General features: G+C 41.3%; 1 protein-coding gene across 1 annotated transcript in view; it reads right to left on the bottom strand.

Moving 5' to 3' along the window:
- Positions 1–5,830, bottom strand: part of CUNH2orf49 (chromosome unknown C2orf49 homolog) — a 9,693-nt gene extending 3,863 nt beyond the window's left edge. Inside the window, exons 1-2 of the mRNA XM_007959497.2 lie at positions 5,732–5,830; positions 2,883–3,049 (exon numbers count right to left, since the gene is read on the bottom strand). Coding sequence (XP_007957688.1) covers positions 2,883–3,049; positions 5,732–5,830 — 266 coding nt within the window. The remainder of the gene's footprint in view (positions 1–2,882; positions 3,050–5,731) is intronic.
- Positions 5,831–13,476: the final 7,646 nt, after the last annotated feature.

The raw sequence follows: 13,476 nt of genomic DNA, 5'->3' as shown, positions 1-13,476 counted from the left end.
CCCATCTTCCTTCCAAGGAGTGGCTGGTGGGTTTGAACCACCAGCTTTCTGGTTAGCAGTCAAGTGCCTTAGGCACTACGCTACCAGAGCTCCCAAGCACTCTCTAAGGTAACATTTGTGTAACATTTGTGCAATTTGTAATTGTAAAATTTGGCAAGTGTTTACATTTAGCTTTGAAAAAGCTAACCTTTACTCTTCTTCATAAAAGTAAATAATCGAAACATTCATTATTCATTTATATCTCAAGTTATACAACAGATTTATTAAAACAACAAAATATTTTAATCAAACAGATTAAAAGAACTTGAGAAGCCAATTATTTGAAGAACACTTTGGCCTTACAATTCAAAAGATGGTCCTGAGACCAAGAGCATCACCATCATTTTGGGAGTTTGTTAGAAATGCAGGATCTGGGACCACAGCCTGAACTACTGAATCAGAATCTGCATTTTTAACCAGATTCAGCCAAACTCACCAATTCATGGGACACCAGTGAACATCATTTGATAGAAGATGGAAAAACAAGCTCACTGTACACTCACTGCCATTTCAGAAGGGAAATAAAGTAAACTGAGAGCAGGGTTCACTAGCTCATGAGAGTTCAATCTGAGACTCACAAGTACATAAAAGCTTGTCAAGAAGCACTCTATTAAGTATCTGGTCCCAGCTCTGTGTTATCATGGGCTAGTCACAACATTTCTCTGGATCTCAATTCCTCCAGCTATAAAATAAGTGTATTCAACAATACTTGATCATCTCTTAGATCCTTCCAGCTTTAATAATCTGATTTAAGAATCACACTGTGAATTTTTTTTTAAACACAGCCAAAGATCCTTTCCAAAATGATGCTGAAGAACTAGTTAGGCGCATCATACAGGTTTGTTTTCAAAGAAAGTCTAATTAGCATTGAAAACTTTGCTCAGTAGAACATGCTTGAATGTGACGATCAAGATACTACCTTAATAATCAACAAAACTAAACTGAAAGGTGTATGTAGCATAATTCATACATTTTTGAAAAAAACTAACACAAAGCCTGAACCGAAATGCAACCATTAAGCTAAAATGACACTTAATTTGAACTGTGTTTTTAATCAAAGTCCAGCCTGTACATGTATTTATTTCATAAAGGACCAGAAACACATGTATTTTTCAATTAGTCTCATGTATGGGGAGTACTATCCCTAATAATTATGAGTTTTTCCTTTATTACCAGAGATTAAATCTATAGTGAAATCTGTGAGATCCAGAACTCAAGGATACTGCTTTGTTTTTCTGGCTCTGTGACGTTTTCCACCTAGCTACAGTCCTACCACTTTTCTATCTCTCTCTCTTATTGGAAGATATTTGAGTTTTCTTTCTGTGGCAGGTGTCCACCTTACATGGGTTCCAGCTTTTGCAGGTTTTACTGTACCAAGGACTCAGAGCTACATGTTTCACTCGTATTGACAATGGCTGCTCCTTACCACACCCTAGTCTTTTCCTATTGTCTCCAGTGCATCATCTGTGACAACCCTTACAAACAGAAGACCCTTTTTAAAAAGAATTTGATCACTGATCAATAGCACCCACTTGTGATAAAACAGATGTAGCCCACTTAAGAATCTCAGGAAACTTTGTCCCCACTAACTAATCAATTACATTAATCAAGCAAATGTATTTTTCTTTAAAAAAGAAAGTTAATTTGCTTGTGATTTTATGCTTTTTTCTGAAATACTTTTAAACTATCTAAAGCTATGTGACAGTTTTATTTCTGTATTATTCAATGTCCTTAGAGTCTTACTTGATTCTTCTCTTTTTCTCACATATCAGCAACCCCTACTGACTCTACCACCAAAGTATATCCAGACTCCAACCACTTAACACATCCACTACTACAGTAAAACCTGCAAAAGCTAGAACTTGTGTAAGATGAATACCTGTCAAAGTAAAATGCAAACACCTTTTACTAAAACAAGCAATAGAATAGTAAGACTGTACCTCGTCAAAGGCAGAAAACCTGTGAGAGCCAGAAAAACAAGGCAGTCCTGTCAAGTTCTGGCTCTCACAGGTTTCACTGTATCACCTTAGTCAAAGCCACCATACTATCTACTGCCTGGACTATTACACAACCTCATAATTGGTCTCCCTGCTTTCACCCTTGTATCCTCCACTGTGAATCACTTTTCAATGTAACAGAGTGATCCTGTTAAAAGTTTCTATCAGATCAAAATCTTCCAGTGGCATCTCATCTCACTCAGAGAAGAACCAAAGTTCTTTCAATGACTGACAAAGTTTTACATGCTCTGACAGTCTCCTCCATCCACCCTCAAAAGCCTCTGTCCTACTACTCACCTCTTGATTTGTTCCACTCCAGTCCTAATGGCCTCTTTGTTGTTCGTGGTACATTATGGGCGCACACTTGACCTGGTCCTATTCATTATAATCCTTCTTCCTGTTTTGCTTTTTTCCTTAGCACTAATCACCGTCTAACACGAAATTATGTTTATTGTTTCTCCTCACTAAAATACGAGCAGGAACTTTTTGATGGTTTTAATCAATGCTATAACTACAGTGCCTGGTGCTCAATAAATAAACCAACCCATGCCCTGTTGAGTGGATTATGACTCCATGACCCTAAAGGGCAGACTAGACTGCCCCATATGGTTTCTAATCTTTACAGAAGCAGATTGCCACATCTCTTCCCTTGGAATGGCCAGTGGGTTAGAACTGGTGATCTTTTGGATGGCAGCTGAATGCTTTAACCACTGTGCTACCAAGGCTCCTTGGCCCATAAATAGTTGTTCATTAAATGAATTGTTTTACCTAAGTTTTCTTGGAGGGTGGGGATCAATTGTTTAGTCATGTAAGATAAAATAAAAACTAGAACCACTGAAAAAGTACCTTTTAGTGTCATGTTTTATCTCATGCTGTTGTCTTTTCTTTTCCATCATTTTCCCCCATCTATTCTTTGGCAAATCTCTCTGAGGCAATGGTATTGCATGCTGGACATAAAGATCAGTAAGATCATCTTTATTTATTCTTCCATCATTTTCAACAACTATGTTCTTCTGTGGAAAACAAAACAAAAGTAATTTTAAAACAATTTTGTTATTTAATAACTAACCAACTACCGACATAACGTGGTAAAACATTACTATTTAAAAGAATTATAAAACCATTTTCACAATTACACACCCACTTAACAGACCTATGTTGTTGCTGTTAGTTGCTGTCCAGTCAATTCTGATTCATGGTGACCTCATGTGGCAGAGCAGATCTCCTCCAAAGGGTTTTCAAGATTGTGATCTTTGTGAAGCAGATCTCCAGGGCTATCTTCCCAGGAGCCTTTGAGTGGGTTTAAACCACCAACCTTTTGGCTAGTAGTCAAGAACTGAATCATATGCAACACCCAGGGACTCATGGAAGGTACTTAAGGTGGTGTTAGAAATAGGTTAATCTCTGTAAATATTAGGTTCAGTTTCATCTTAAAGACAATTGTCACATTCCCTCAGTGTGGCAAGGAGTGCTGTCCACAACTGTTCAGCTACCATACCAAAAATGAAGAACATTTCCAATAGCATTATCTAAACCTATGAAGAGCACTAAATATATGCAATTAACTGGAGAAGACAGACAAAAGAAAGCCAACAATGACAATTACCACATTCTCCCACACAGCTACCTTGAGTGTTATCATCATGATCAGATTAATGGGCTGGAAGTCTCACCCTGTATATTATTTTACATGTTCCTCCAAGTTGTTGTTGTTGTTGTTATGTGCCATTGAGTGGGATCCAACTCATAGCGACCCCTCCGTGGGTTTTGCAGGCAGTATCACTACGGAAGTAGATTGCCTAACCTTCCTTCCACAGAGTGGCTGGTGGGTTTGAACCACCAGCCTTCTGGTTAGCAGTCAAGTGCCTTAGACACTGTGCTACCAGAGCTCCTATTAAACTGAGGGTAAATGGCAAGATTTCAAATGATGTTTAAAATAGAAACTTTGGCCGTCCTCTTACTGATGACAATGATATCATCAGAATAACCTGTGCATGTTATCACAGCCCCTTTCAAGTAGATTCCGGTCATCGTCTAAGCATCCCTACCTGAATCATCTCATTTTCCCACATTTCCCAATTTGTTCTCGACATCACTGAAAACATACATCCTGAGGCACAGGAGTGGTTAAGGAGATGGAATTTGGACTTAGGAAGGAAAAATGAGAAAGAAAATAAGATCATAAGCTCTTTAACTTCATTTCAGAAAGGTTTGAAAACTGTGTGTACTACAAGTGACCAAATAAATCTATGTTCTCTGATAAAAATTCCTATTTTCTTTAAAATTAAAAAAAAACACAACACCTTACTTCTTTTATCTCATATATTTGACCATCACTTATTATCAATTTTTCATGTTGCACTCACTCAGAAGTATGGGGAAACCCTGGCAATTCTCTTGGACAAGACCCCAAAAGGTAGATTAGTTTAGGAAGTACTGCCTAAGGCAGTGGTTCACAAAGTGTGGTCCCTGCAGGAGTACCAAGGACTCATTAAAACTGCAAATTCTCAGACCACACCCCAGACCTATAATCAGAAACTCTGGAGATGGAGCTGCCCAGTAATCTGTGTTTTAACAAGCCTGTTAGGGATTCTGATGTAGAACATCAATCTATTTAGCAGGGAGGCTTGAGGAAGTTAGAGAAAGACAAAGTACTGAGGGGAAATTAACATGGAATACTTGTTACAATCCAACAAAACAAAAAACCAAACTCACTGCCATGGAGTGGATTGGAACTCATAGCAACACCCACTGGGTTTCTGAGGTAGTACATCTTTACGGAAGTAGATTGCTCCATCTTCCTTCCACAGAGGGGCTGGTGGGTTTGAACCTCCAACCTCCTGGTTAACAGTCAAATGCCTTAGGCACTGTGCCACCAGAGCTCCTTTGTTGTTGTTGTTGTTATGTGCCGTTAAGTCGGACCGACTCATAGCGACCCCTCCTTGGCTTTCCGAGGCAGTATCACTACGGAAGTAGATTGCCCCATCTTCCTTCCGAGGAGTGGCTGGTGGGTTTGAACTGCCAGCCTTCTGATTAGCAGTCAAATGCCTTAGGCACTACACTACCAGAGCTCCTTACTATCATAGAAAAGGCAAAATATACTACATAAAAGCCCAAAGAACCTTTCAGTAATTCTCTACCACTTTAAGCAAAACATCACTTTTTAATTTTTTCTCCTATTATCAGAAGCTACAAAATCATAAACGTTACACTGAGAATCAGAAGCTCTGGTTTCTCTGAGGGATGTACAATTTCTAGATGGTGTGACCTTAAATAAGTAACTTCACCTCTCTGGGCCTCAGTTTCCTCAGTTTGCCCTCCAACCTTTATGGTCTATGATTTCTACTCTCAATTTCTCTTTTTCGTTCTTTCTCCCCAATTCTTCTCTTCCTCCAGCCCTAGCTTACAGAAGCCTCGGAATACCTCTTTCCGAGCCTTCAAAGACCCAGAAGGAAAAAAAAAAAATCCCATTTCCCAGGAATTCCTGATTTCCAAGGGCATTCTTTTCTGAATAGTGGGAGAGGCACGGGGATGGGGAAAAAACTGGTAGATCTGTGTAGGATGAGTGGCAGGACAGGGGCGGAAGGAGCGACGCGAGTGTCTACGGCCACTGAGGAATACTTTGGGCAAGCTCAGGACCGAACGGCTGTCCCCGGCAGGCCCACCCTCTCGTCCTCCGTCCCGGAGCGGCCAACCTGCTCCAAAGTGAGAAGAAGGAAGTCTTGGGACAGCAGCTCCGGGTGCAGCAGCAGCTCCGAGTCCGTGCAGCTGCGACCGCCCACATCCCCCGCCATCGTCGTCGCCTGGAGACCCCGGCAGGTCACCCACAAGGCTCAGCGAAGGAAGCGTACCGGAAATGACCTTATCGGGCAGTGACTCTAATGTGTCGTCACAGCAGCTGCGCCGCGCGTCCAGCTCCGCCTCTAGCGTACTAACGGGACCTAAGAGCAAGTGCCTGAGTGTGAATGCTTCTGAGGAAAAAAGAAATGAAAAAAAATGATAGCTGAAGAAGTGAACGGGCGTTTAAAGTCTTACAAAAACAGAGAAAAAAGAGAAGTTTAGGATGCCACGATTGGTCGCATTTCCTGTGACGTCCAATGGCAGAGGCCTTAGGGATTTCCGGGGAAGTAGGGCGGGAGCAAGTCAGGAGGCAGAGGCAGGTATGTTGTTGTTTGGTGCTGTTAAGTCATTTCTGACTTACAGTGACTCTCCTGACTCTGTACAAGTGAAGGAAACACTGCCCAGCCCATTTTTGCAGCCACTCGGTCCATCCATCTTTGAGGGTCTTCCTCTTTTTTGCTGATCCGCTACCAAGCATGATGCCCTTCTCCAGGGACGACCCCCTTTTAATAACCTGTCCAAAGTATATGAGATGAAATCTCACCATCCTCGCATCTAAGGAGCCTTCTGGCTGAACTGCCAAAACAGATCAACGTTACTCTAGTATAGTACTTATCCTGTCTGAAATCTCATTCTCCTTTTTTCACTGTTTATCCCTTGACTCCTAATCATCCTTCGATAAAATGTAAATTCACTAAGACCAGACACTTTATTTAGTTAATGCCCTATGACCCCAGCATCTGGGACATAATAGGAACTCAGGTATTTGTTCTCTGAAATAATGGTCAGAGGAAACCTCTCCATAGTGAAAATAATAAGCCGCTGAGAAACGCTAGTAGTAACAGCCAAAGGTTTTAAGTATTTACTATATGCCAAGTACTGCCTTTTACGTGGATTAACTCTAATTCTTCATAACGACCCCGTGAAGTATATATCACTCTCGTTAGGAAACTGGGGGACAGGAGATAATTTATTCAAGATCATAGCATGAGGAAGGAGCTGCTAACCAAAAGATTGGCGGTTTGAACCCACCAGCCGCTCCGCTGGGGAAATGTGAGAGAGTTGGCTTCCATAAAGATTTACATCCTTGAAAACCCTATGTTGTTGTTGTTGTTATGTGCAGTGGAGTTCGACCCGACTCATTGCGACCCCTCCTTGGGTTTCCCAGGCAGTATCACTACGGAAGTAGGATTGCCCAACCTTCCTTCCAAGGTGAAAACCCGGCAGGACAGTTCTACTCTGCCGTGTAGGGTGCTGTGAGTTAGAATGGACTGGATAGCAGTGAATTTGGTTTCGTTTTTGATACAGAATGAGGAAGTAGATTGAAATTCAAGTACATTGTCTGCAGTTACTAATAAGTATAATGAAGTGACAGTTTCTAATTTAAACATTGTTGTAAGTAACAAAGTCTAATTCCTAGTAATTACTAATAATATTTTTCTGTTTCAAATCTTGCAGACATGTTCTAAATGCTCATTGTTTGCATCCTTCTTGAGATATCAGTTTATTGGAACTTATCTGCATGTCTAGAAAAATATGAACAACTCTGATTATTCCCAAAGATAAGTGTCGAAAGAGTATTAGATGCTAAATAAGTGAAATGCTAAATCAAAAAAGTGAGAAGCTAAATCAAAAAAGCAAGATCAAAGCTAAGAGGTGTTTTGCAATTTTTCTTAATTCTTTATATATTTTATTTTCAGATAAGGCTTCCAGTCCTTCATTCCCACTCAACTCTGATGAGAAATTGCTTTTTTTTTTTTCCACCCCAGGTATACTGAATCAGAATCTACGTTTTAACATACATTGGTGATCTATAGATTCTGATAGCTATGATTTTTATAACAATAGTGAAATCAGTGTGACAAGTATTATTCTCCCCCCCCCAAAAAAAAAGTTTTAGTGGCAACAGCAACTGCCTTGATGGCTTGAAAGGTAGGTGTGGAAAGCTAGACTTCAGTTCAAATCCTGTTTTGCTGTAATGAGACCCTGAGTACTCAACTCTCAGCTACAAATACTGTGGTAACACTTTCCTTGAAGAATGATCAAAGGAGTAAAGATAAACAACACACTTGGCACAGAGTAGGTGCTAAATAACTGGTGTGTTTTTTTTTAAAAAGTTTTCTGTCATAGGAGGCAGTATAGGGAAGTGGAGAAAGGGCAGCCTTGGAGTGTTCCAGAGTTGGATTAAATCTCAGCTCCAGCAGAAGTTTCCTAGCAGAAATTTTTCACCTCTCAGCTTTAGTTTCCTCATCTGTGAAATGGAAATTATAATCCCCACTTCAGGGGATTAACCTAAAATATGTAAAATGCCTCTTCTATTGCCTCTACCTGGAGGTTTGTTGTAACCTATTAACTATTGTGGAAGGAGAGAAGTGATAGGATGCTTGTGTAGGATAGGGTGGAAAAAAATGAATTTTTGTCTGAAAATGTGTTCACTAGTTCTTGCTGTGCTTTTTCTCCCTATGGTTTTTCTGAACTAAGCACCTAACCTGAAATCTCAAACTTTTCATCAGCAAAAATGTTTTGCTGTGGGTAAAATCTATGCTTTTTTTTTTTCTTCCTATATTTCCCTTCTTAAGACTAAATCCATTAAGAGTATTCTAAGTGTCTTTGAGACAGAATCCTCAAGATAGAGGCAATATTTCCAGAGGCAAAGGAAAGAAACATAAATAAATAATTAAATATTAAGAGATGAAGAACTAGAATTATATCCTAAGGTGCTCAAATATTTGTTGAATAAATCAATCATGAATGAAAAACATACTAAAGACTCTGTGCTGATTCCTATTGCTGGTAGTGTAATATTTAAGATAATTCATATTACAGGTGTTTTATAATTAATTGTCAAAATATATCTGAGCATGAATAAAATTAATGAGTGTTAAAGTGAATGTAACAGTTTAAAAAAATACTTCACATTTTGGATCTGTGTTTTTAGATATTTAGAGCCATAAATCTGCTTTGAGTTTCAATTAACCGCCTTTAGTACCATCATAATAATTAATGATTGTATTTTTTATTATTGTCATTTCTTGTTTCTTTTACAATCAGATCATAATAAAAATGCAATTATGTACTTAAACTACTGGCTTTCTTGTAAGACCAATCTTATAGGTCACCTTTTTCATGGGCTCCTTGAAATCAGTATCTCTTTCACCTTTGGGTGCTCAGCTTACTCAGCCCAATGCCTGGCATGTAGCATAAGAACACTCTGTGTGTGCTGAGTGAATATGAATGAATGAACCTTTTTCTGACTCTCAAGCACTTCCTGAGTTCTACCTCCACCAGATCCCTAGAGCATATTATTTTTTGCCTTATGATCTGGTTAGGTGGGGATTTCTTTCACATAGCCTAGTAAATCAGTGAATTTTAAAATCAGCTGAAAGGCTTGTTGAACCAGCTTGCTGGGCCCCACTCCCAGAGTTTTAGATTCAGAAGGTTTAGGGTAGGGCATAGTAATTTACATTTCTAACAAGTTCATAGATGATGCTGATACAGCTGACTAATAACTATACTTTACAAACCACTGCACTAAATTAAACTACTTGATTGTGTCTTCCCTATGTCAGTGTTCCCACCAACTGCTAGCATAGTGCCTAATACATAGGAGTTGTTCAAGAAATAGTTGATTTAAATAATAATACAAAAGTTTATTTTACTGAAGCTAGATTACAACTATATAAATGTATGTGTATGTATGAATATATTAGCTAATACATGTTAAACCCCTCCCCCAAAAAACAAACCCTTTGCAGTTGAGTTGATTCCAACTCTTGGTACCCTATAAGACAGAGCAGAACTGCGCCATAGGGTTTCCAACACTGTCAATCTTTATAGAAATAAACTGCCATGTCTTTTTCCAAAGAGTGGCTGGTGGAATTTGAACCGCTGACATTTTGGTTAGCAGTGAAGCTCTTAACCACTGTGCCACTATAGCTCCCAAATACATGAAAAACTCTTAAAACATGACACCCAGTAAACTATGTTTGCTAAGGAAAAAAATATATGAATGTAACATTTCTTTACTTGCTATTGTTGTTCATTGCTGTCGAGTAACCCAATTCATGTCCATCCCATGCCCAGTGGGATCTGACTGTTGTGAGCCATAGGGTTTTTTCACTGGCTGATTTTTTGGAAGCGTATTGTCAGGCCTTTCTACCTAATCTGTCTTAAACCTATTTAGCATCTAACAATGCTTATACTGACAATGAGTGAGGGCTGTGCTTGAGGTGCATTAGACATAAATGGAACTTGGATCTCCAAATGGATGAGGAAAATTCTACCACTTGAACCACGAACTGCCCCTTTTCTTTGCTTAACTTCATCTAAAATGATACACAAAGGTGGTATGTGTGTACAGTAGAGTTTATTAATGAGAATAGACTCATAGCATTAATAGCCTCTTTTTAAAGATACTATAGTTTATAAATATTGAGGATTTGAACTCAAGAATTTTTAAAAAATCTGTAGAAAGCTTTCTACATGCAGGTAGACACCACAGAGAACATAATAGATATAGTCCACATCCTCATGAGTTTACACCCAGTGAGGAACACAGAGTATCCATAAGTGTGATGATGTTAAGTCTGGGGGTAGACTGTAACTATTAATGCATTCAGTTGTATGTATGTAACTCTTAATCTTCATTAATCTATTAGAACAAATCTTTTTCATATTCTATAAAATACTCTTAACATATTTAGTATGGGCTCAAAATCCAGAAAACAAAACAAACCATTTCCAGGAATGGAACTTGATTTCTATAGTAAATCCACATAAAATGGAACTTGATTTCTATAGTAAATCCACATAAAATGGAACTTGATTTCTATAGTAAATCCTAGGAGCTCTGGTAGCATAGTGCCTAAGGCATTTGACTGCTAACCAGAAGCCTGGCAGTTCAAACCCACCAACCACTCCTCAGAAGGAAGACTGGGCAATCTACTTCCATAGAGATAACACCTCGGAAGCCCAAGGAGGGGTTGCTATGAGTTGGAATCGACTCGTCGGCAATGAGTTTGGTTTTTGGTTTGTATAGTAAATCCTGAAAAGCTATGGTGGTGCAGTGGTTAAAGGATTTGGCTGCTAACCAAATGGTTGGCAGTTCAAACCCACTAGCTACTACATGGGATAAAGATGAGACAGTCAAAAAAAAGTCAAGGCTGTGGAAACCCTCTGGGGTAGTTCTACTCTGTCTTATAGGGTTGACTATGAGTTGGAAATGACTCGATGAGGCTTAAATTAGATAACTGTTGTAAAACACTTAGACCAGTGCACGGCAATCATAGCTTTACAACTCATCTTTGCAGCTCGCAGTACTATTATGTGGTAGATAACTAAATGAAAAAGTGCAAATATAGATTCTGAGTCCAGGTGGGTAGTGATTATCAGATAAGATTGGACAAGTGAAGATTCTCAGTGGGCCCCAGTAAACTGATTTGACTAGATATTCTCTGGTGCTTCAAGCTCTCTGGCTGGACTGACTGCTTAGCTTTGCAGTTCATGTGCTGGTTATAGCTCTATCCTTCTGGGAACCTGTTGGCAGCTTGAGGGTTAGCCAGTGGCAGTGCTTCCACTGGATCAGAACTGAAGCACTATCTGGTCCTGAAGTCACAATAGGGAGCAGGGTAGAGGACAGGCCACAGGAAGATTACTTCTGATGGGTCTTTATATTCATTTAATTTATCTCCCCACCCCCATTAGTTTTCCCTCCTTTGAAACAGACATCATGCATCCTATCAAAAAATCTGGTATTTGCCTAGTGGCTTGGAATAACATCTTTGTTTTACAGTTCCCTGAGGCTAGAAGAAAGCTAGACCACAGGTCACCAGTGGCCCTAAAGTTAGGGAAAATAGAGAATATTGGGTGTTTTATACAGTAACAATTGAGCACCGACACTCTGGAGCGAATTTTTCTAATTTTTTCATCGTGAAATTGGATTTTGACTATGTATTGAGGAAGGGCTCATGGATTCATAGTAACCTAGGATATTTTTTATTGTGGCTTGACCCAAAGGAATAGCTATTGATGGCCTTTTCTGAAAGGAGTGGGTAGATTATTCCTAGGACACCCTTCTTAAGTATGTCATGCTAATATACCTGCTCCCCCTAGGGATTTCCGGCCCCTTGTCTGGTACTAACTGTGGCTGGTGGGGGGACTACAGTATCTTTAAGCTCTGCGGGGCGCATCACCCAGTCAAAGCGGCAGCGTGGTCAAGCATTTCACTTCAGAATTGATTCATTCATTCATCAGGTATTTCTTGAGTGGCTACACTATGCCCAGCACGGTTTTGGTGTTAAGAGTGGTGAACAAATGAGGTAAGGCGTGTTTTTACGCCAGCGGAAATATATTCGCAACCACCATAGCTAGCTAGCATTTACCTAGCACACTCATCCTGTGCCTCACAGTATTCTAAGTGTTTTATAAGAATTAACTTACTTTACTCTCCTAATCGCCACAGGAGGCAGGTACAATTATTAGGATCCCTATTGACAGACGAGTACACCAAGGCTAAGAGGGGTTCTCTCTCCTGGCTTGAGCAAAGAGCGGGAATTTATGATAAACACAGGGAAAATATCAGTGGTAAAGGCCCTTGTAGGCTCGCGGGCGCCGGCTGCCTGGTGACGCGCTGACGCTGCAGCCCCGCTCGGACGGCGGGGACAGCTGCGCAGCGGGGCAAGACAAGCCTGGGAGCTTGGCGACCGCGCGGAGGAAGGGAGGCCGACGCGGCCGCGGGGACCTGGTCGCGCTCCCGCCCTCTAGTCGGCGCCGGGCGGCGGCCCCACGTGACGGGAAGCGACGGCGGCAGCGGGGTCCGACCAGCTCCAGGAGCCGCGGGCCGGGCGAGCGGGGCAGCGGGCAGTGGGGCGCAGGAGCCCCAGGCCGCAGGGGCGACGGCGCGGGCCGAGTGGGGGCGCGGGACGGTGGAGGCCCATTTGGCGGCAGGGCGCGGGTAAGTGCAGGGGGGCGCCAGAGGAAGGCGGCCTGGCAGGGTTGTGGGGGCGCGCCCTGGAGAGTGTGCGGGGATTTGGGAAGAGTGAAACGGAAAGGGTGAGATGGGAGGGCGGGGGAAATGCTTGTGCTGCGTTGATGGGAGAGGAAAGAGGGGCGAGCAAGTATGTACGTGTGGAAGCAGGTGTGTGCTTGTGAGGCAGGTATGCACAAGTGGGGGTGCCAGGTGTACGGTTGGTTGATGTGCACGAGTGGAGGGGAAGGTAAGTATGAAGGAGCAGGTGTGCACGAGTCGGGATGATGTGTTTGCTGGCACGTGCAATGAGGACAGGAATGCAAGTGTGCAGGGTTGTGATGTGGAGGAAGCACGTGTATATTAAGTTGGGGGCAGGTGTGCAATTGTGAGGGTGGAGTACTTATTGGGGTGAGCAAGTGTAAACACGTGTGTGGGGTAGACAGATGTGTGAAGTCCAGCAAGTGTGTATGTTTATGTGTGAGGAGAGAGTGAGTGTGAAGTGTGTGTTTAGGGCAGGAGAAAATTTAAGACCTAGTGCTAGACTGATTTTCTCAGAAGGGTGGCCAAGAAGATTCCACCTTTGGCTCCCTCAACCTCTTGAATGGTTTTTGTATAGTAATTGATGTTTCCTGG

The sequence above is a fragment of the Orycteropus afer genome, unplaced genomic scaffold, assembly GCF_000298275.1.
Source record: "Orycteropus afer afer isolate SDZICR_OR568_19922 unplaced genomic scaffold, OryAfe1.0 scaffold00017, whole genome shotgun sequence".
NCBI lineage: Eukaryota > Metazoa > Chordata > Mammalia > Tubulidentata > Orycteropodidae > Orycteropus > Orycteropus afer.
Note: the sequence above shows the minus strand (reverse complement) of the source record. Positions and strands in the feature narration are given on the sequence as shown.